Source organism: Oryctolagus cuniculus, chromosome 6, assembly GCF_051225735.1.
Source record: "Oryctolagus cuniculus isolate XC-2025 breed Fujian yellow rabbit chromosome 6, ASM5122573v1, whole genome shotgun sequence".
Classification (NCBI taxonomy): domain Eukaryota; kingdom Metazoa; phylum Chordata; class Mammalia; order Lagomorpha; family Leporidae; genus Oryctolagus; species Oryctolagus cuniculus.
In genome coordinates this window covers 168,131,574-168,154,559 of record NC_142872.1, presented here as the reverse complement: position 1 = coordinate 168,154,559, position 22,986 = coordinate 168,131,574, and the positions used below count along the sequence as shown (strand labels likewise).

Here is a 22,986-nt window from a genome sequence, read left to right as displayed (position 1 = left end):
TGTGGCCAGGTGTGGAAGCTCCTGGGACCAGTCTGGGGCAGGAGGTAACCTCCGGTTGTGGGGGGGCTGTGTCTGAGCCCCAAGGGGGTGGGACGGGCACAGGAAGACGGAGGCTGTGGGAGGAGGGGAAGCCAGCCGGGGTCCAGGGGTCTGCACCTGCCTATGGGCCCCACCCTGATCCCAGGGCGCATGCAAGGCCCCCCTCTCCACTAGGGCGGGCCTGGTGTCACTACCAGCACAGCCTCCCCCACAGCGATGCCCGGGGGCTGCTCAGGGCCTGTGGGCAGTGGGAGCCGAGGAGGAGGCGCGAGGAGCCGCAGCCCACCCCATCTCCCAGGAAAGATCTGGAGGAAGACCCTGAGCCGACTGGCAGGACAGGCTGGGCTCCAGCCGACGGCCCGAGACTGGCCGGTTCAGGGCTGCGGACAAAGGCGAGCTCCAGGCCAGCTCCGGTCTGCCCAGGCCAGGACCCACAGCGGGGACCCCAGCAGGTGAGTCCCAGGTGGGGCTCCAGCAGCAGGCTCGCACAGGGCGACAGGCCCCTGGGGCCCCTCCCTGCAGGCGCCCCTTGGCGTCCTGCCCTCACTGTAGGCCTTGCTGTGTCCACCATGGGAACCTGGCCTCCAGGTTGGCCTGCCCGGGGAGAGAGAAGCCGCTCGGTGGCCTCGCCGGGCAGCACCCAGGTCTGCTCCCACTAGAGAACTCCTGGGCCTGCGGGGTCCTGTGCCTCGGAGGTGACAGACAGCGGTGACGGAGGCCACGCAGGTGAGGCCTGGCCAGCCCAGGTGTGGCACTCCAGCCTCAGGAGCACAGGTGCGCAGTGCCGGGGGCTGGGGAGCCAGCGCAATGCAGGCACCTGCTAAGGTCCCCATGGCTGGTGACCCCCAAGAGGGGCAGTGGTGGGAGAGTGGGCAGGGCCACCTCCACCCCGTGCCCAGCTCTGCGTGCCCTGGCTGCTGCTCCCGCACCTGCCAGGGGCGCAGGCACTGCAGGTGGAGCGGCGCTGCAGCGGGCACGGCTTGGCGGAGCTGCACAGAGTGGGACAGGAGCTGGGGGAGGCCGAGGGGGCGCGGCGGGAGGAGTTGGTGCCCGGGGGCTTGGTCCCCAGCTGGGGCTCCCCCGAGGGGCAGCTGCCCCAGGGAGACCGGCCGTTCAGCCTGGTCACTCAGCCTGACCCGTCCGCACTGCAGGCGCTGCTGGGGGCTCGAGTCACCCCACAGCCCTGCCTCTGTGCTGTCTGCAGGAGACGAATTTCAGGCCTCCAGCCCAGGGTTCCTCCCGTTGCCCACGACGCCCGTGTCTCTCAGCCCCTGATGTCCACACTGATCCCCGGCCGCCCCTCCAGGGCCACCGAGGAGCAAGCTCAGCCGTGGGGCTGACAGTGGTGTTGGGGGGGGTGTCCTGCAGGAGGGAGCTGTGTGCGTCAAGGCTCGAGGGCCCACCTCAGGGGTCCGTGCCCACCTTGCCTCCCTCCCCTAGAGGTCTCCCCACTGCACCCGGGCGGGCTGCAGCCCGTACCCTGCAGGGCAGGGGCAGCTGCTGGGTTCCTAAGGGCTTTCTGCTCGCAGGCTGCCCGAGGCGATGCCGGCTCCCTCCCCGTGGAGCGCCGGCAGGCAGAGTGGACAGCAGCCCTACAGCGTCCCTCCAGGAATGGAACTGCCTGGCAGTGTCCTGGGCAGAGCTGGAGCCCCTGATGGGACACTGGGCTGAAGGCCACATGGGGGCCACCACGTAGATCCGGTGGAGCTGGCAGTGACCAAGGAGGGACTGTGGCCAGGGCAGCAGGGTTACAGGTGCCTGGGACAGTTGGGGGGCATCACCCAGAGTCTTTAGGGAAGAGGGGTGACCATGGGTGGGGTACATACTGGGTCCCCTGGAGGTAGAGAACACCGGGTGGGGGAGGGGGGTGAAGAGGAAGGAAGTGGGGGCGGGGCGGCCGGGGCAGATTTCTGGAATCAACCTCAGGATTTCCACGCCTCCCACCACCTCAGTGTCCCCAGCACCAGAACTCTGCAGCAGGTGACCGCCCCGCCCCCACCCCAGCGCCTGCCGCGTTCCTTGGTGGTGACTCTGCGGGTCGGGGGGTGAGGGGAGGGTCCCTGGCGCTCGGCAGCCCCTCCTAGCCCTGCTGGACCTGCAGCAGTGCCCCTGGCACACCAGTGCCCAAGCCCTAGCCTGTGCGGGGACACAGTGAGGGCCCAGTGAGAGCACACCTGCCCCTCCCCCACACCTGCACCTCCCACACCTGCCCACACCTCTCTGGACCACGCACCCTGTGGGAGACATTGCTGCTCCTGGGCCCCACAGGCTGTCAGCAGCTACAGCCTGCACAGGGTGCCCTGGGATGCCCTTCCTCGGACCTGCCCTCCGAGAGCCCCTCTACCCCCAGGCAGGTGCGGCAGTGGCCATGGGGCCCCCTTGCTTGCCTCCCCTCCCTGCTGTGCAGGTGGTGCAGCCCCGGTGAGGGCGCTGCTTAGCGGAGGCCCTGGATCTAAGGGGCGCTGACCGGGGCCGCCCAGGGCCCTGGCAGTGGAAGCTGCCCAGGCGTGCCTCAGGGGCAGGCCCCAGCAGAGGCAGGCTGGACGTCATGGTGGACAGAACTGGAGCTGCAGGAAGTTGGAGCCCAGAGAGAGGAGCCTGGAGGTCAAGGACAGTGGGCGCAGCTGGGGCAGGGCCAGTGGCAGGTGTCCCGCCCACTCCAGAGCACGTGATCGAAGACGGGCACCACCCACCCCAGACCCACCAGGAGGGCTCGGCGTCCTCCAAGGGGCTGGCACACACCCGGGCTCAGCCTGCCAGCGACACCACTGCAATGGCGTGGTGAGGGCCCTGGGCCCCCAGTACCTGACAGCCATGGTAGCAGGGCTGGGGGGGACGCACCCGGTCAGCTGCTCCTGGAGGAAGTGGCCCCACACCCAAGGTCGCCACTGTGGCCAGCAGCAACCTCACTGTTTGGCCAGAGTGGGGACACATTAGGGGCGAGCACGCAGCTGGCCCTAGTGAGCAGGTGTGGGGGTGAGTTCGGGGGAGGGTGCAGCCATAGAGCCTCCCCAGCAGCCCAGCACTCCAGTGTGGCGAGGGTGGCCTTGAAATGCCCTCACACGTGTGCTGGAGGCAGCTGGCTGGCAAGGCGTGAGGGCTGGGACTGGACATAGGGCCAGGGAGTGGCCAGGGCCTCAGGACCTTCAGAGGGGGCGAGGCTGAGGCCCTGGTCTGAACGGGGTGGGGTGGGGGCCAGGAACCTTCTGTGACCATTAACGCACCCCCCACTTGCCAGCTGCTGGCTGAGGCCACGCCGCCAGGACACCGGCCCCAGGGGCCCTGCAGGCAGCAGAGAGCAGGGGCCGCGGATCTGCGCGCCCAGCCCTTAGGCGGGAAGTCCCTGCTCCCGGCCGCGGCCCTATACAGCAGGTGACCGCCCCCGCCCCCGCCCCAGCGCCTGCCGCGTTCCTTCGCGGTGACTCTGCGGGGGGCGGGGGGGTCGAGGGGAGGGTCCCTGGCGCTCGGCAGCCCCTCCTAGCCCGGGGGTGCTCACAGTCGCCCGGCGCGCCCGAGTTCCCGGTACCTGCCCGCCCCACCCCGCTGGCGTCCTCGACCTGGCGGCCGCCGCGCCCCGGCCCCCAGAGGAAGGCGGAGCCGCCGCGGGAGGGGCCTGCTCCGAGTTAAAGGCGGGCGGCGCGGGCGCGGAGCCACTGCGGACTGAGGAGCGTTCGGCAGGTGCGCAAAGGTGCAGGTGCGGACGCGGGCCGGGGGCGGGGCGGCCACCGGGCGAAACCGAAACACCTGCGCGCCGGCGGGTGCGGGGCGCAGCCGGCCCGGGGCCCGGGGCTCGGGGCCGGCGCGGAGCCCTTGCGCCCGGCGCGAGAGGAGGCTGAGGCCTGGCGGAGATCTCGCTGACCCAGCTTTCCGGGTGGGATGAGTTAGGGGGGGCGGGGCGGGGGGACTGCAGGAAGGGGACGGGGCGGACCCATCCGGAGCACTGGCGCGGCCCGCGGCCCCACGCAGGGTGCGCTCCAGGCCTTCCGAGGTAGAGGCAGAGGCGGGGGCACCCTGTTTCTGTCCCTACCTGCCGTCCTGCCCCCGGCTCTGGTCTGTCTGCAGGGCCAGGGAGCAGGTGGGTGGGGTTCTGGGCCCGCTGCCCAGCCTCCTGGTTCCCTTTGGACCTGGCCCACGTGGGCCCGCAGCAAATGCCTGCTCCTTGTCCCAGACTGGAGGGGCCGCCTGCCCTTCCGTGCAGCCCCCGCCTCCTCCCCAGCCCCCTGCGCACTTCCTCCCCCACCTGCCCTGAGCTCTGGCCTTCTCCAGAGCCCTGGACCCCTTCCTGGCCACCGCTGCCCTGCATGGCCTGCAGTGCCTGTGCTGGGCAGGAGACTCTTGCCCTCTCCCCCCACCACATCCTGGCCGGAGATCAAGGGGCAGTCCTGTCCCCGGCTCATGCCTCAGACCTGGACAGTGTCCGGTGTGAGTCACACGGGCTCACCGGGAGGGCAGGCCCTGTGCAGTGGGTAGCCACGTGCCCAGGCTGGGTTCTCGGAGCAGAGTGTGAGACCGTGGCCCCCACAACAGGGAGGGAGGAGGTGCGGTGGGCGAGGCGGGTGCTGGCCCGTTGTGTCCCCCTGGTCCCTGAGGGCTGGTCTGGGCCTGTGCCCACCAGCGCCACAGCCACACCCCTGAACCAGCCTCCGGGGGCTGCTGCAGGCACCCACTGCCCCTGCTGTCACCAGTCCACCACAGTCCCCCTCTGCACACCTGGGGGAGGCTCCCTGGGACCTGGCCTGGCCCTCCTCCCTGAAGGTCCCTCCCAGGCCAGCAGAACTACGGGCACTGGGAGGGCAGGTACTGCTAGCCACCGGGGCCCATGCCCACCCCAAACGAGGCGGCCATGCCTTCTCCTAGCGGTCAGCTGTGACCCCACAGTGACCCCTGTCTGCCTTTCGTCCCTGGTGAAAGTGGCCAGAGGCCCTTGGCTCCGTGGGGCTGGTCATGTCCCTGGCACAGAGCTGTGGATCGCCAGGGGTGTTGGGCAGTCACTGCTGGTCACCCCAGACCTCCGTTCCTGCACCCATGTGGCCCTTCTGGGAAAAGCCATCTGGGGTGCTCCCTGGGAGCTGGGCCTTGTGGGTCATCCTGAGAGGCCAGCAGCCTCCGGGCGGCACGCACGCTGTGGCCAGTGGCCCGCGGTGAGCTGCACGGCTCTGCTCCTGGCTTTCCTCACCGGGCGGCGTTTCTGCTAAGGCCAGGGAACTCCCAAGGACACCGCCCACCCCACACAGACACTTAAGGTCAAGGGAGGGGGCTACGGAGAGGCCCACGGCCCCACTGCGAGCCAGCCTGGCCCAGGGCCCCGGGGGGCCTCCAGGCGCTCCGCCACGTGGTCCCTGCTCCTGTGGCCACACTCCCTGGCAGCGGGGGGAGGGGTCCTTCTTGGTGTCTGCTCTGGACCCGGGGCTAGGCTGGGGGACCTTGGCCTGAGAACCGTGTCCGTGCCTCTTGCTCAGGTCGGGTCACCCTTACGGCCGCCCCAGCTTCGTCTGGCAGCTGTTCCCGGAACCCTCTGTGGTGGCCGGGGGTCCCTGCCTTGGCTGCCGGTCACCTCCAGGCTCCCACCTGCTGGGTCCCTCCCACGGTGGCCGTCCCAACCCTGGGCTTCAGGCTCCCGTGCTGGGCTCCTGCAGCCCTTCCGGGTTGGGGGTCCCAGGCTGGGTTCTGGGGACCTGTCAGTGGCAGCAGACCCCTCAGGGCAGGTGCTGTAGAAGGGGCTCTGGCCTGAGGGGGGCGCTCCGACAGGGGCAGGGACTTGGGGGTACATGGAGCCAGGTGTCAGGGTGCCCCCCAGTGCCACTGGGGCCCTGCCTTTGGTGAGGCCCCCACCCTGGCCCTGCAGCACGCCCCCCACTCCCGCATCTCTAGCCAGCCAGGGTTTGCATCCCGAGTATGCCCCCCTTTGGAGAGCAGAGCCACAGGGCCACGCCCTCCAGGTGACCACCGACCCCAGCCACGCTGAGGAGGCTGCTTGGTCCTAGCACCAATGGCCAGGACTCTGAGTAGCAGGGCAAGACGCCTGGGGAGGGCTCAGGACCAGATCTGTGCCAGGGAGGGGTGAGATCTTGCTGGGAAGGGGTGGGCTGCAGGTGTGGCCATTGGCTGCCCAGGAGGGGGTGCCCTGGGGCTGCAGGGCGGCACTAGCCATGGCTCTCCTGAGCTGGGGCTGAGACCTACAGCCCCAGAGGACGTCTGGCAGGCTGGCCACCCCCGGGTCCAGGGGACATCAGGCCCCGGCTTGTCCCTGTGCCACCAAAGCCCCTGCCCTGGCCCGTCACCCTGAGCACATTCCAGACTGGTGTGTTGCTGGGAGGGCAGAGGGCAGTGGGGTGGCCGGGTAGGAGCCGGCCCAGGCACGCAGGAGCAAGAAGGCAGGAGTGGGTCGCCTGGCGTGGAGCTGCGGTGGCCCTTGTGGGGCCAGGGAGAGAGGCCAGGCTGGCCCCTGTGTCAGTCTGCGAGGGTGTGGGACCCCTGAGATCGCCCAGAGGGTGCCTGTGTCCAGCTGGATGCCTGGTTCTGAGCTCAAGCTGCAGATTCTGGGGGCTGAAAGCTGCTGGGGGGTCTCTGCTTTGACGGGTAAACAACAGCCGAGCAGGACCACCACGGGGAGGAGCTCCCCCAGGTCCAGACTGCCTGCGAGCTGGGGGCAGGAGTTGGGTGCTGCGGGGAGGCGGGGCCCGCGTCGCCCGAGACCCTGGGAGCTGAGGGGCAAGGGTGCAGGCAGGCTCCCGGTGGACGGAAGCTTCCAGCAGGACTGGATGTGGGCCGAGAGGGGTCCGCAAGGGGTTCCGAGGGGCGGAGGCAGGTGCAAGGAGCCGGCGAGCCCAGGAAGGGGCCGCAGAGACGCGGAACGGGCGTGAAGGCCCAGGGAACGGATGCCAGGGCCACACGTCTGAAACGCAGGTGCGGGTGGGGCCGGGGCAGGATCCTGCCTGCCGCGGCTGCCCCTGGTGCCTGCGTCAGCCGCCTACTCCGCCTGCATCCTCCCAGGGCCGTGTTACAAGGCTGTGACCTCACCTCGCTTAGGTCAGCAGGGATCCTGTTTCCAAATAAGGCTGCCTTCGCAGGAGCTGTCTAGGGCACCAGTGCAGCCCGCTGGAAAGGGGCAGGAAGTCAGGTGGGGAGGCGAGGCTGACGGAGCAGCCTCAGCGTAGGACCAGGGCCCTCCAGGGCACGCGTGGGTGAGGGCAGGCGGAGGAGGGGCCCGGGGGTGGGGCTGTCAGGGAGCCTGGGTCCCAGGCAGAGGCCTCCTGCAGGGTGGCCGCCACGTGGGGAAGGTGGAAGGAGGCAGGTGCTGCTGACCCGTGAGACCACCCAGGGGAGGGCAGGAGGCAGACGCTGAGGCTGAGGGGCGGGGCAAGGCGCTCAGCAGGGCGGGCCAGAGGGGGACCCAGGGTGGCGTGGACACACAGACCCCTGCTTCCCCCGAGACAGAGAGAGCCCCTCACCCGGCCCCTGTGCTCACGCCCTCTGGGCCCCCTGAGGACCCCTCGCTGCCCGCACAGGGGCCTGCAGGGCTGGGGAGCACCCACTGAGTGGGGCTCGTGCCCCAGGGGGGAGCTGTTCCCGCGAGCAGACGTGGCTGCCCAGGACCCCTCCACCCTGGGCATTTGGAGGTGGTCCCAGGGCTCATCCTGCGCAGAGGGGCGGGGATTAACCCTGGGACAGTGTCCCCTCCCAGCCACCCTGGCCATCCAGGGTCTCTGACCGAGGCTTCTGTCCCTGCAGGACACGAGTGCGGCTTGGTGAGCTCTCCAGGACCAGGCACCGGCAATGAACGGCCTCGCCTCTCCTCCTCTTGACATCCTCACCAGTGGGGGCACCGAGCCGGCCGGCGTCCCCAGGACCATGAAGCCTGGCCCAGAGCCCGGCACCAGCTCTGCAGAGGCCAGGAGCATCGCTGGGGTGTATGCGGAGGCCTCGGGCCAGGTGCAGAGCGTCTACGCGGCCATGAAGCAGGGCCTGCTGCCTGCCGGGCTTGGGCTAGCTCTGCTGGAGGCACAGGCGGCCACAGGGGGCCTGGTGGACCCCAGCAGGGGCCAGCTGCTCCCCGTGTCCGAAGCCCTCCGGCAGGGCCTGGTGGGGCTGGAGCTGAAGGAGAGGCTGCTGGCCGCGGAGCGCGCGGTCACCGGCTATCCTGACCCCTACGGGGGCGGGAAGCTGGCCCTCTTCCAGGCCATTGGGAAGGAGGTTGTGGACAGGGCCCTGGGGTGGAGCTGGCTGGATGCCCAGCTGGCCACAGGTGGCCTCATAGACCCTGCTCGGGGCGTCCGAGTGGCCCCGGACCTAGCCTGCCAGCAGGGCTTCCTGGACCAGGAGACGTGGCAGGGCCTGGTGGAGCCGGAGCTGCAGCCGGAGCCGGGCACCGGCGCCCCAGGCTTCCTGGATCCCAACACCCTGGAGCGGCTGCCATACGGCACACTGCTGAGCAGGTGTGTGCAGGCCCCTGGCTCGGGGCTGGCACTGCTGCCCCTGAGGGTCACCTTCCACACGCTGGGCAGGGCAGTGAGTGCCGGCGAGCTGCTGGAGGCGGGAATCCTGGACCAGGAGGCGGTCCAGGGCCTGCAGGAGGGCAGGCTGGCCGTGGGGGAGGTGGGCGCCCGGCCCGAGGTGAGGCGATACCTGGAGGGCACCGGTGGTGTGGTGGGGGTCGTCCTGCTGCCCACAGGCCACACGAAGGGCTTCTTCCAGGCTGCCTCCGAGCACCTGCTCCCTCTGGGCGCCGTGCTCCCACTCCTGGAGGCACAGGCCGCCACCTGCACCCTGGTGGACCCCGCCACGGGCCGCCAGCTGTGGGTGGAGGAGGCGGTCAGGGCAGGCCTGGTCGGCCCGGAGCTCCACCACCGGCTCCTGGCGGCAGAGCACGCGGTGACCGGCTACCACGACCCCTTCAGTGGCTCCCGAGTCTCTCTCTTCCAGGCCATGCAGAAGGGGCTGGTGGACAGGCCGCTGGCTCTGCGCCTCCTGGACGCCCAGCTGGCCACGGGTGGGCTGGTGTGTCCGGCCCGCAGACTCCGGCTGCCCCTGGAGGCCGCCCTGCGCTGTGGTTGTCTGGACGAGGAGACACGGCGGCACCTCCCGCAGGCCGCTGGCTTCTCAGACCCCTGCACGCACGACAGCCTGAGCTACGGGCAGCTGCTGGCCCGCTGCGTCACCGACCCCGAGACGGGGCTGGCCTTCCTGCCCCTCTCGGGGGAGCCCCGTGGAGAAGAGTCCCCCGCACGCCCGTTTCTCGAGCACCGCACGCGGCAGGCCCTGAGCACGGCCAGCACCGAGGTGTCCGTGGGGAAGCTCCGGGGCCGGCCCGTGTCCCTCTGGGAGCTGCTCTTCTCCGAGGCCGTCTCCGCAGAGCAGAGGGTATCGCTGACCCAGCGGTACCAGGCAGGGGCCCTCTCCATGGAGGAGCTGGCGGCCGAGCTGAAGGCCGGCGCCGAGCAGGCCGCCGCCAGGGTCACCTTCGCCGGGCTGCGGGACGCCGTGACCCCGGGGGACCTGCTGACGGCCGAGATCATCAGCCGGGACCTGTATGAGCAGCTGCAGCGGGGGCAGACCACGGCCCAGGCGGTGGGCAGCCTGGACTCGGTGCGGAGGTACCTGCAGGGCACCGGCTGCATCGCTGGCCTGCTGCTGCCCAGCACCCAGGAGCGGCTCAGCATCTACGAGGCCCGCGGCAGGGGGCTCCTCAGGCCGGGTACTGCCCTCGTCCTCCTGGAGGCACAGGCAGCCACCGGCTTTGTCATCGAGCCGAAAGAAAACAAGAGGTACTCCGTGGAGGAGGCGCTAAGGGCCGGCGTCATCGGGCCCGACGTGTTCGCCAAGCTGCTGTCGGCCGAGCGCGCCGTCACGGGCTACACCGACCCCTACACGGGCGAGCAGATCTCGCTCTTCCAGGCCATGCAGAAGGACCTGATCGTGCGTGACCACGGCATCCGGCTGCTGGAGGCGCAGATCGCCACGGGCGGCATCGTTGACCCGGTGCACAGCCACCGCCTGCCGGTGGGCGTGGCCTACGAGCGCGGCTACTTCGACGAGGAGATGAACTCTGTCCTGCTGGACCCGGACGACGACACCAAGGGCTTCTTCGACCCCAACACGCACGAGAACCTCACCTACCTGCAGCTGCTGGAGCGCTGCGTGGAGGACCCCGAGACGGGCCTGCGCCTGCTGCCGCTCAGCGGCCGGCAGCCCCAGCTGGTGGACGGGGCCACCCGGCAGGCCCTCCAGAGCCTGCTGCTGCCCATGAAGCACGGGCGCTTCCAGGGGCGGGCGGTGTCTGCCTGGGAGCTCGTCAACTCGGAGCTCTTCAGTGAGGCCCGGCGGCGGCAGCTGCTGCGGCAGTACCGGCTGCGCAGGCTCACGCTGCAGCAGGTGGCACGGCTGCTGGAGACGGAGGCGCGGCGCTGGGCGGGCGTCACTCTGCCTGCGCTGCGGGGCCAGGTCCCCGCCCACCAGCTGCTGGAGGCCGGCGTCATCGACGAGGAGCTCCTGGACCAGGTGCTGGAGGGGGCGGTCAGCCCCGAGGCCCTGCTCCGCGTGGACAGTGTGCGCAGGTGCCTGCGGGGCTCGGGCGTCGTGGGGGGCGTGCTGCTGCAGCCCTCCGGCCGGCACCTCAGCCTGTACCAGGCCATGGAGCAGAAGCTCCTGGCGCCCAGTGTGGCCCTGCCCTTGCTGGAGGCCCAGGCGGCCACGGGGGCTGTCAGGGACCCCTGCAGCCGGGAGAGCCTGTCAGTGGACGAGGCTGTGCGCAGGGGGGTGGTGGGGCCTGAGCTGTACGGCAGGCTGAGGTGGGCCGAGGACGCCATCGTCGGCTTCAGGGACCCCTTCTCTGGCAAGCGGGTGTCCCTGTTCCAGGCCATGAAGAAGGGCCTCGTCCCCGTGGAGCAGGCCACCCGCCTCCTGGAGGCCCAGGTGGCCACGGGGGGCGTCGTCGACCCCAGAGGCCACCACCACCTACCCCTGCCCGTGGCCGTCCAGCGCGGCTGCATCGATGAGGAGACCGGCACGGCCCTGTCCGGCTCACCTGAGACCTTCCCCACCGCAGACGGCCAAGGCCGGACCAGCTACGCCCAGCTGCTGGAACAGTGCTTGCCGGACGAGGCCTCCGGCCTGCACCTGCTGCCGCTGCTGGAGGGTGCGCCCGCCCTCCCCAGTGACGCGCAGCTGCAGGAGACCCTGCGGGCCACGCCGGGGACGGAGGACGGCCGCTCCCTCTGGGACCTCCTGAGCTCGTGCCACTTCACCGAGGAGCAGCGCAGGGCCCTGCTGGAGGACGTGCGGGTGGGGCGGACCCCCGTGCCGCAGCTGCAGGCCACCGTGCGCAGCTGGGTGCAGGGGGCAGAGCTCCTGGCCCACACCCATGTCGCGCTGCCCGGCCCGCGGGGCGAGGTCCCTGCCGCCTGGCTGCGGGACGCCGAGGTCATCACCCAGGAGACCCTGGAGGCGCTGGCACGGGGCACACAGTCGCCCTCGGAGGTGGCCGAGCAGCCTGCCATGCGGGCCTGCCTGTGGGGCACAGGCTGTGTGGCCGGCGTGCGGCTGCAGCCCTCAGGGGCCAAGGCCAGCATCGCCCAGGCTGTGAGGGACGGGCTCCTGCCCCCGGGCCTGGGCCAGAGGCTACTGGAGGCCCAGGTGGCATCCGGCTCCCTCGTGGACCCCGAGACTAACCAGAGACTGTCGGTGGACAATGCAGTGAGGGCCGGCCTCGTGGACAGGGAGATGAGCGAGCGGCTCAGGCAGGCCGAGCAGGCTGTGGCTGGGTACGCGGACCCCTACTCCGGGGGCACCCTGTCCCTGTGGCAGGCCATGGAGAAGGGGCTCGTGCCCCAGAGCGAGGGCCTCCCTCTCCTGCAGGTGCAGCTGGCCACGGGGGGCGTGATGGACACCGTCCACGGGGTGCACCTGCCCCTGGCAGGGGCCTGCAAACTGGGCCTCGTGGATGAGCAGACGCATCGGGAACTGACTGCCACGGACGAGGGCAGAAAGTTCTTCTTTGACCCCAACACCCGGGCCGAGGTGACGTACCAGCAGCTCAAGGAGCGGTGCGAGCTGGATGCTGACACCGGCCTGTGGCTGCTGCCGCTCCCCCAGGCCGCCGCTCTGGAGGTGGACGAGCACACCGCCGTGGCGCTGAGGGCCATGAAGGTGGCCGTCAGCCTGGGGAGGTTCCAGGGGCACAGCGTCTCGCTCTGGGACCTGCTGCACTCCGAGTACGTGGGCGCCGACAGGCGGCGGGAGCTGGCCGCCCTCTGTCGGTCCGGCCGGGCAGCAGCCCTGCGGCAGGTGGTCAGCGCGGTCACGGCCCTGGTGGAGGCCGCGGAGAAGCAGCCCCAGGAGGCCACCTTCAGGGGGCTCCGGAAGCAGGTGTCGGCCAGGGACCTGTTCAGGTCCCAGCTGATCGATAAGAAGACGCTGGACGAGCTGAAGGAGGGGAAGAAGACGGTGCAGGAGGTGACCCAGATGCGCAGCGTGCGGCAGTCCCTGGAAGGTGGCAACTTCATTGCCGGGGTCCTCATCCAGAGCACCAGGGAGAAGCTGAGCATCCCCGAGGCCCTGAGGCGGCACATCCTGCGGCCCGGCACGGCCCTGGTGCTGCTGGAGGCGCAGGCGGCCACCGGCTTCATCATCGACCCCGTGGAGAACCGGAAGCTGACCGTGGAGCAGGCCTTCGAAGCGGGGATGTTCGGCAGGGAAACCTACATGAAGCTGCTGTCGGCCGAGCGCGCCGTCACGGGCTACACCGACCCCTACACGGGCGAGCAGATCTCGCTCTTCCAGGCCATGCAGAAGGACCTGATCGTGCGCGACCACGGCATCCGGCTGCTGGAGGCGCAGATCGCCACGGGCGGCATCATCGACCCCGTGCACAGCCACCGCCTGCCGGTGGGCGTGGCCTACGAGCGCGGCTACTTCGACGAGGAGATGAACCGCGTGCTGCAGGACCCGAGCGACGACACCAAGGGCTTCTTCGACCCCAACACGCACGAGAACCTCACCTACCTGCAGCTGCTGGAGCGCTGCGTGCCCGACCCCGACACGGGCCTGCACCTGCTACAAATCGTGAAGAAGGGAGAAACCTACTCCTACATCGACGAGGCCACCAGGCGGGCTCTGCTGTCCCGAACGCTGCCGGTGCGTGTGGGCAGGTTTGCCGGCCAGACTCTGTCCTTCTGGGACCTGCTGTCCTCTGTGTACTTCTCCGAGGAGAGGAAGCGGGAACTTGTGCAGCAGTACCGGGCCCAGAGCCTGAGCCTGGAACAGCTGCTGGAGATCATCACCGCCGCCGTAGAGGAGACGGAGACACAGAGCCAAGGAATCACGGTGGCAGCCCCGGGGGGGCAGGTGACGGCGGCAGAATTATTCAACGCCGGCATCATCGACAAAAAGACCCTGGACACACTTCGCAGTGGGGAGAGCGGCGAGCAGGCCCTCAGCAGCCTGGAGGGCGTGAAGACCTTCCTGGAGGGCCGCGGCTGCATTGCCGGGGTCACCGTCCCCACCACCCAGGCCGTCTTGAGCTTCCATGACGCCAGCAGGAAAGAGCTCATCCCTGCAGGCATCGCGGCTCAGCTGCTGGAGGCCCAGGCCGCCACCGGGTTCCTGCTGGACCCCTGCACCCACCAGAGGCTCTCCGTGGACGAGGCCCTGGCTGCCGGCCTGGTAGCACAGGAATTGCGGGAGAGCCTCCTGAACGCCGAGCAGGCCGCCAAAGGCTACGTGGACCCGGATACCGGGGACACCATCCCCCTGTTCCAGGCCATGAAGAAGCAGCTCGTGCAGAAGGAGGAAGCCCTGAGGCTGCTGGAGGTGCAGCTGGCCACAGGGGGTGTCCTGGACCCTCTGCACCACCACCGGCTCCCGCTGGACACGGCCTACAGGCGCGGCTGCCTGCAAGAGGACGTGTACCCGCTGGTGGCAGACCAGAAGCGCATGAAGAAGAGGTTTCTGGACCCCAACACGCAGGAGAAAGTCACATACCAGGAGCTGCAGGAGCGGTGCCGGACCCAGCAGGAGACAGGCTGGGCGCTGTTCCCTGTGGTCCAGGGCCCAGAGCACGCTGAGTACGTGGACGAGGCAACCAGGAGGGCTCTGCAGGAGGAGCAGGTGCACATCACGGTGGGAAAGTACAGAGGCCAGAGGCGCTCCGTGTGGGAGCTGCTGAACTCGGAGTACGTGACCGAGGAGAGGAAGCGGGAGCTGGTGCGGCTGTACAGGACCCACACCGCCGAGGCGCTGGGCAGGGTCAGGGATGCCGTTCTGCAGCTGATCGAGGAGAAGGAGGCGGGCAGCCAGCAGCTGTGGTTCACAGGCATCAGGAAGCAGGTCACAGCCGCCGAGCTTCTGCAGGCAGCCGTGATCAGCCAAGAGACGCTGCAGGAGCTGCAGGCCGGCACGCGCACCGTGCAGCAGCTGCAGGACAGCGAGGCCGTGCGGCGCTACCTGCAGGGCACCGGCTGCATCGCGGGCGTCCTGCTGCCGCCGTCCGGGGCCCGGCCCGGCGCCCCGCAGAAGATGAGCATCTACCAGGCCATGCGCCAGGGCGTGCTGCGGCCCGGCACCGCCCTGGTGCTGCTGGAGGCGCAGGCGGCCACCGGCTTCGTCGTGGACCCGGCGCGCGACCGCAGGCTGTCGGTGGAGGAGGCGGTGGCCGAGGGCGTGGTGGGCGGCGAGCTGCGGGAGAAGCTGCTGTCGGCCGAGCGCGCCGTCACGGGCTACACCGACCCCTACACGGGCGAGCAGATCTCGCTCTTCCAGGCCATGCAGAGGGACCTGATCGTGCGCGACCACGGCATCCGGCTGCTGGAGGCGCAGATCGCCACGGGCGGCATCATCGACCCCGTGCACAGCCACCGCCTGCCGGTGGGCGTGGCCTACGAGCGCGGCTACTTCGACGAGGACCTGAGCCGCGTGCTGGGGGACCCGGACGACGACACCAAGGGCTTCTTCGACCCCAACACGCACGAGAACCTCACCTACCTGCAGCTGCTGCGCCGCTGCGTGCCCGACCCCGACACCGGGCTGTACATGCTGCAGCTGGCCGCCCGGGGCTCGGCCGTGCACCAGCTGAGCGAGGAGCTGCGCGCCGCCCTGCGCGACGCGCGCGTGACGCCCGCCGCGGGCGCCCTGCGCGGCCAGAGCCTGTCCGTGTGGGAGCTCCTGTTCTACCGCGAGGTGCCCGAGAGCCTGCGGCAGGACCTGCTGCGCAGGTACCAGGCGGGCGCGCTCACGGCGCAGGAGGTGGGCTCGGCGCTCAGCTCTCTGCCGGCCGGGCCCGACGCCGGGGGCCCCGGCTCGGACCCTCGCGGCGCCCTGCGAGCGGCCACCATGGAGGTGAAGGTGGGCCGCCTGCGGGGGCCCGCGGTGCCCGTGCTGGACGTGTTGGAGTCCAGCTACGTGAGCGCGGCCGTGCGTGAGCACCTGATGGCCCAGTTCGGCTCGGGGGCGCTGGCCTTGCCCGCGCTGACCCGCAGGCTGACCACCATCATCGAGGAGGCCGAGGAGGAGCCGGTGGGCGGCGGCGAGGGCGGCGAGGGCGGCGAGGGCGGCGAGGGCGGCTCGGGGCCTCCGGCCTCGCCCCCCAGCCGCAGCGGCCAGGAACAGACCCTGCGCGCGGCCACCATGGAGCTGCAGCGCGGGCAGTTCCGGGGCCGGCAGGTGTCCGTGTGGGAGGTGCTGTTCTCCGCCTACGTGAGCGAGGCCCGGCGGCGGGAGCTGCTGGCGCAGCACGCGGCCGGCACCCTGGGCCTGCCCGACCTGGTGGCCGCGCTGGTGCGGGCGGTGGAGGAGGCGGAGGAGCGGCTCAGCAAGGTGTCCTTCCGCGGGCTGCGGCGCCAGGTGTCCGCCGCCGAGCTGCGCGCCTCCGGCATCCTGGGCGCCGACACGCTGCGGGAGCTGGCGCAGGGCACCAAGACCCCGCAGGAGGTGACGGAGATGGATTCGGTCAGGCGCTACCTGCAGGGCACCGGCTGCATCGCGGGCGTCCTGCTGCCGCCGTCCGGGGCCCGGCCCGGCGCCCCGCAGAAGATGAGCATCTACCAGGCCATGCGCCAGGGCGTGCTGCGGCCCGGCACCGCCCTGGTGCTGCTGGAGGCGCAGGCGGCCACCGGCTTCGTCGTGGACCCGGCGCGCGACCGCAGGCTGTCGGTGGAGGAGGCGGTGGCCGAGGGCGTGGTGGGCGGCGAGCTGCGGGAGAAGCTGCTGTCGGCCGAGCGCGCCGTCACGGGCTACACCGACCCCTACACGGGCGAGCAGATCTCGCTCTTCCAGGCCATGCAGAGGGGCCTGATCGTGCGCGACCACGGCATCCGGCTGCTGGAGGCGCAGATCGCCACGGGCGGCATCATCGACCCCGTGCACAGCCACCGCCTGCCGGTGGGCGTGGCCTACGAGCGCGGCTACTTCGACGAGGACCTGAGCCGCGTGCTGGGGGACCCGGACGACGACACCAAGGGCTTCTTCGACCCCAACACGCACGAGAACCTCACCTACCTGCAGCTGCTGCGCCGCTGCGTGCCCGACCCCGACACCGGGCTGTACATGCTGCAGCTGGCCGCCCGGGGCTCGGCCGTGCACCAGCTGAGCGAGGAGCTGCGCGCCGCCCTGCGCGACGCGCGCGTGACGCCCGCCGCGGGCGCCCTGCGCGGCCAGAGCCTGTCCGTGTGGGAGCTCCTGTTCTACCGCGAGGTGCCCGAGAGCCTGCGGCAGGACCTGCTGCGCAGGTACCAGGCGGGCGCGCTCACGGCGCAGGAGGTGGGCTCGGCGCTCAGCTCTCTGCCGGCCGGGCCCGACGCCGGGGGCCCCGGCTCGGACCCTCGCGGCGCCCTGCGAGCGGCCACCATGGAGGTGAAGGTGGGCCGCCTGCGGGGGCCCGCGGTGCCCGTGCTGGACGTGTTGGAGTCCAGCTACGTGAGCGCGGCCGTGCGTGAGCACCTGATGGCCCAGTTCGGCTCGGGGGCGCTGGCCTTGCCCGCGCTGACCCGCAGGCTGACCACCATCATCGAGGAGGCCGAGGAGGAGCCGGTGGGCGGCGGCGAGGGCGGCGAGGGCGGCGAGGGCGGCGAGGGCGGCTCGGGGCCTCCGGCCTCGCCCCCCAGCCGCAGCGGCCAGGAACAGACCCTGCGCGCGGCCACCATGGAGCTGCAGCGCGGGCAGTTCCGGGGCCGGCAGGTGTCCGTGTGGGAGGTGCTGTTCTCCGCCTACGTGAGCGAGGCCCGGCGGCGGGAGCTGCTGGCGCAGCACGCGGCCGGCACCCTGGGCCTGCCCGACCTGGTGGCCGCGCTGGTGCGGGCGGTGGAGGAGGCGGAGGAGCGGCTCAGCAAGGTGTCCTTCCGCGGGCTGCGGCGCCAGGTGTCCGCCGCCGAGCTGCGCGCCTCCGGCATCCTGGGCGCCGACACGCTGCGGGAGCTGGCGCAGGGCACCAAGACCCCGCAGGAGGTGACGGAGATGGATTCGGTCAGGCGCTACCTGCAGGGCACCGGCTGCATCGCGGGCGTCCTGCTGCCGCCGTCCGGGGCCCGGCCCGGCGCCCCGCAGAAGATGAGCATCTACCAGGCCATGCGCCAGGGCGTGCTGCGGCCCGGCACCGCCCTGGTGCTGCTGGAGGCGCAGGCGGCCACCGGCTTCGTCGTGGACCCGGCGCGCGACCGCAGGCTGTCGGTGGAGGAGGCGGTGGCCGAGGGCGTGGTGGGCGGCGAGCTGCGGGAGAAGCTGCTGTCGGCCGAGCGCGCCGTCACGGGCTACACCGACCCCTACACGGGCGAGCAGATCTCGCTCTTCCAGGCCATGCAGAGGGGCCTGATCGTGCGCGACCACGGCATCCGGCTGCTGGAGGCGCAGATCGCCACGGGCGGCATCATCGACCCCGTGCACAGCCACCGCCTGCCGGTGGGCGTGGCCTACGAGCGCGGCTACTTCGACGAGGACCTGAGCCGCGTGCTGGGGGACCCGGACGACGACACCAAGGGCTTCTTCGACCCCAACACGCACGAGAACCTCACCTACCTGCAGCTGCTGCGCCGCTGCGTGCCCGACCCCGACACCGGGCTGTACATGCTGCAGCTGGCCGCCCGGGGCTCGGCCGTGCACCAGCTGAGCGAGGAGCTGCGCGCCGCCCTGCGCGACGCGCGCGTGACGCCCGCCGCGGGCGCCCTGCGCGGCCAGAGCCTGTCCGTGTGGGAGCTCCTGTTCTACCGCGAGGTGCCCGAGAGCCTGCGGCAGGACCTGCTGCGCAGGTACCAGGCGGGCGCGCTCACGGCGCAGGAGGTGGGCTCGGCGCTCAGCTCTCTGCCGGCCGGGCCCGACGCCGGGGGCCCCGGCTCGGACCCTCGCGGCGCCCTGCGAGCGGCCACCATGGAGGTGAAGGTGGGCCGCCTGCGGGGGCCCGCGGTGCCCGTGCTGGACGTGTTGGAGTCCAGCTACGTGAGCGCGGCCGTGCGTGAGCACCTGATGGCCCAGTTCGGCTCGGGGGCGCTGGCCTTGCCCGCGCTGACCCGCAGGCTGACCACCATCATCGAGGAGGCCGAGGAGGAGCCGGTGGGCGGCGGCGAGGGCGGCGAGGGCGGCGAGGGCGGCGAGGGCGGCTCGGGGCCTCCGGCCTCGCCCCCCAGCCGCAGCGGCCAGGAACAGACCCTGCGCGCGGCCACCATGGAGCTGCAGCGCGGGCAGTTCCGGGGCCGGCAGGTGTCCGTGTGGGAGGTGCTGTTCTCCGCCTACGTGAGCGAGGCCCGGCGGCGGGAGCTGCTGGCGCAGCACGCGGCCGGCACCCTGGGCCTGCCCGACCTGGTGGCCGCGCTGGTGCGGGCGGTGGAGGAGGCGGAGGAGCGGCTCAGCAAGGTGTCCTTCCGCGGGCTGCGGCGCCAGGTGTCCGCCGCCGAGCTGCGCGCCTCCGGCATCCTGGGCGCCGACACGCTGCGGGAGCTGGCGCAGGGCACCAAGACCCCGCAGGAGGTGACGGAGATGGATTCGGTCAGGCGCTACCTGCAGGGCACCGGCTGCATCGCGGGCGTCCTGCTGCCGCCGTCCGGGGCCCGGCCCGGCGCCCCGCAGAAGATGAGCATCTACCAGGCCATGCGCCAGGGCGTGCTGCGGCCCGGCACCGCCCTGGTGCTGCTGGAGGCGCAGGCGGCCACCGGCTTCGTCGTGGACCCGGCGCGCGACCGCAGGCTGTCGGTGGAGGAGGCGGTGGCCGAGGGCGTGGTGGGCGGCGAGCTGCGGGAGAAGCTGCTGTCGGCCGAGCGCGCCGTCACGGGCTACACCGACCCCTACACGGGCGAGCAGATCTCGCTCTTCCAGGCCATGCAGAGGGACCTGATCGTGCGCGACCACGGCATCCGGCTGCTGGAGGCGCAGATCGCCACGGGCGGCATCATCGACCCCGTGCACAGCCACCGCCTGCCGGTGGGCGTGGCCTACGAGCGCGGCTACTTCGACGAGGACCTGAGCCGCGTGCTGGGGGACCCGGACGACGACACCAAGGGCTTCTTCGACCCCAACACGCACGAGAACCTCACCTACCTGCAGCTGCTGCGCCGCTGCGTGCCCGACCCCGACACCGGGCTGTACATGCTGCAGCTGGCCGCCCGGGGCTCGGCCGTGCACCAGCTGAGCGAGGAGCTGCGCGCCGCCCTGCGCGACGCGCGCGTGACGCCCGCCGCGGGCGCCCTGCGCGGCCAGAGCCTGTCCGTGTGGGAGCTCCTGTTCTACCGCGAGGTGCCCGAGAGCCTGCGGCAGGACCTGCTGCGCAGGTACCAGGCGGGCGCGCTCACGGCGCAGGAGGTGGGCTCGGCGCTCAGCTCTCTGCCGGCCGGGCCCGACGCCGGGGGCCCCGGCTCGGACCCTCGCGGCGCCCTGCGAGCGGCCACCATGGAGGTGAAGGTGGGCCGCCTGCGGGGGCCCGCGGTGCCCGTGCTGGACGTGTTGGAGTCCAGCTACGTGAGCGCGGCCGTGCGTGAGCACCTGATGGCCCAGTTCGGCTCGGGGGCGCTGGCCTTGCCCGCGCTGACCCGCAGGCTGACCACCATCATCGAGGAGGCCGAGGAGGAGCCGGTGGGCGGCGGCGAGGGCGGCGAGGGCGGCGAGGGCGGCGAGGGCGGCTCGGGGCCTCCGGCCTCGCCCCCCAGCCGCAGCGGCCAGGAACAGACCCTGCGCGCGGCCACCATGGAGCTGCAGCGCGGGCAGTTCCGGGGCCGGCAGGTGTCCGTGTGGGAGGTGCTGTTCTCCGCCTACGTGAGCGAGGCCCGGCGGCGGGAGCTGCTGGCGCAGCACGCGGCCGGCACCCTGGGCCTGCCCGACCTGGTGGCCGCGCTGGTGCGGGCGGTGGAGGAGGCGGAGGAGCGGCTCAGCAAGGTGTCCTTCCGCGGGCTGCGGCGCCAGGTGTCCGCCGCCGAGCTGCGCGCCTCCGGCATCCTGGGCGCCGACACGCTGCGGGAGCTGGCGCAGGGCACCAAGACCCCGCAGGAGGTGACGGAGATGCACTCGGTCAGGCGCTACCTGCAGGGCACCGGCTGCATCGCGGGCGTCCTGCTGCCGCCGTCCGGGGCCCGGCCCGGCGCCCCGCAGAAGATGAGCATCTACCAGGCCATGCGCCAGGGCGTGCTGCGGCCCGGCACCGCCCTGGTGCTGCTGGAGGCGCAGGCGGCCACCGGCTTCGTCGTGGACCCGGCGCGCGACCGCAGGCTGTCGGTGGAGGAGGCGGTGGCCGAGGGCGTGGTGGGCGGCGAGCTGCGGGAGAAGCTGCTGTCGGCCGAGCGCGCCGTCACGGGCTACACCGACCCCTACACGGGCGAGCAGATCTCGCTCTTCCAGGCCATGCAGAGGGACCTGATCGTGCGCGACCACGGCATCCGGCTGCTGGAGGCGCAGATCGCCACGGGCGGCATCATCGACCCCGTGCACAGCCACCGCCTGCCGGTGGGCGTGGCCTACGAGCGCGGCTACTTCGACGAGGAGATGAACCGCGTGCTGCAGGACCCGAGCGACGACACCAAGGGCTTCTTCGACCCCAACACGCACGAGAACCTCACCTACCTGCAGCTGCTGGAGCGCTGCGTGCCCGACCCTGACACCGGGCTTCTGTTTCTGGCCCTCACCCTGGTGTGAGTGCCCTTGGGTTCCCTCAGCACCCGCTCCTGTGTTCCGCGGCGTTCGGCTTTCTCCTCATTTTGTTTTGCTCGGTGTCTGCCGTCTTGTGTGTATTTTTTCCCCTTGTACTTTTTTCAGTTCTTTGCCTTTTTTCACATCTCCAAATTGTCCTGTCCCTTGGCTGTTCGGAGCCCTGTTCTGTCCTGGCTGGCCTCATTTTGGTTTGGAGCATTTTGCAAAACGAAGTTCGTGCATACAATAAAGTTTGTCTTTGTTTTCAGGGGTTTGAAAGCTCATCACCCAAACCTTTACATCCTTAATGTGGAGATTAAAGCTGGAACGTTAGCACCGTGGCACCCCGTCCTGAGAGCCTGCCTGTGGTGGGGTGACACACACTCTGCTCTCCCTACCAGGTCTTCGAGCCTCCGTGCCCTGGCCGGGCCGACAGGCGGTGCAGGCTCGGGTCTGTGTGGTCCGCTCCCGGCACTCATCGCGCGGCTGCCGTCGTTGGCGTGGGCTCTGTCCTGTTTGTAGGATGGGAGCTCTCACGCCCACACGGGAGCGAGTTTTCACGTGACTGTCTAAGGCCCTGCTTGCTGTGCTGAGCCCTGGCCCCCCGCAGGCAGGAGCCCTGCTGGCTGGTGTTTGAGTCCAGCTGCGGGCTCCCCGAGCCTGCCGCCACCGCCCTCACTTTCCTGCCAGCTGAGCCATCTCTCTGGGCCGCTTTCCCCTTCCCCGACGCCCCTCGGGCCCCCACTCGGCTGCTGAGACGGTGGATTTATTATTTCAAGCACTGTGTTTTTCTGGCATTTCATGCGGCTCTCACTGAGATTGCCTGTCTGCCTTGGGTGTTACGCCACGCTCTCTAACTGCCACCGGTCACCTTTTGTAAAGAAAACAGGTTTACTGTGCAGCTCAAAGTCCGGGCTGCGTCCCCTCGTGGCCAGTGGTCCCTCTGCAGGTCCCTCCTCCAGATCCCAGCACAGGCAGGCTCGTGGAGGGCCCCCCCGCGGTCCAGGCTCGCACTGGCCCGGCCTGCTCCCCTCAGCCCTGGGCAGACTTCCAGTCCTGGATGCTGAGTCACTTGGGGCTTACCTTGGATGTTATAAACACACAGAATGTGGGACTCTGGGTCCTGTTAACCCCCTGCTGAGAGGAGGTGCCCTGGGTTGTGGCCAGCACCTGCCTTGGCCAGGTCCAGGCCTGGAGCTGTGCCCGGCCCTCTGGGGGCAGTGGTCTCACGGTCAGTTCCATTTTCACAGCTTTTGCTGGTCCGTGTGGTTTCCTGGCCTGCTGCTGGGCGCCGGGTCAGCCCCTACATGGCATGGGCAGCCCTTTGTCCAGCGCTGCCCCTCCAGGATCTCCCCCACAAGGCCCTTCTCCCAGTCCTCCCCTCTGGGAGTGGCGAGTCTCATGCCATCTGGCAATCCCACACCCCCGGGCCAGAGAAGTCAGGAGAGGGCACAGGGGACCCCACACACATGCCACAGTGCCCACTCCTCTGTCTGCAAGGGCGGGGTGCCACAACACTGCCAGCACAGGACAGGCCTGGGTCAGGGCTGGCTCCAGGGCGGGCCTCCTCTGGGGCTCTGTTCTCTGTTTAGGGTGAGCACCACTCTCCGCAGGGCAAAGCCCCAGACACAGCTGCACACGACACCCTCCCCCCAACCTCAGGGGGGGTACCTCTGCTCTCCAGGACATGACTCCTGGCAAGATGGGTGGGCCAGGTCTCCCGTGACAAGCACCCAACTCTGGAGTGCACCCTCAGCCACACAGCGCCCTGGCTGGACCTGCCCCGGGGCCGGGAGCCTGCCAGCCTCCTCGGGTCTGGCTGAGCCTGCAATGGGCAGAGCTGTCCAGCAGGACTCA

The 22,986-nt window shown here is 70.8% G+C and overlaps 1 protein-coding gene across 2 annotated transcripts; it reads left to right on the top strand.

Annotated features, from left to right (window-relative positions):
• Positions 1–3,580: 3,580 nt before the first annotated feature.
• On the top strand, positions 3,581–21,397 carry EPPK1 (epiplakin 1). 2 transcript variants are annotated; one of them, XM_070075629.2, is made up of 2 exons: positions 3,581–3,717; positions 7,771–21,397. In XM_070075629.2, exon 2 carries the CDS (start codon positions 7,816–7,818, stop codon positions 21,133–21,135), a length of 13,320 nt encoding a protein of 4,439 aa, XP_069931730.2. In that variant the 5' UTR covers positions 3,581–3,717; positions 7,771–7,815; the 3' UTR covers positions 21,136–21,397. The 2 variants fall into 2 exon arrangements, with proteins under 2 accessions (XP_069931730.2, XP_002724211.4); XM_002724165.6 differs by having other exon boundaries at positions 3,648–3,733.
• Positions 21,398–22,986: the final 1,589 nt, after the last annotated feature.

What these genes read in the sequence shown, in the direction of transcription:
- EPPK1 (XM_070075629.2), top strand. Translation starts at nt 7,816, where the DNA reads ATGAACGGCCTCGCCTCTCCTCCTCTTGACATCCTCACCAGTGGGGGC.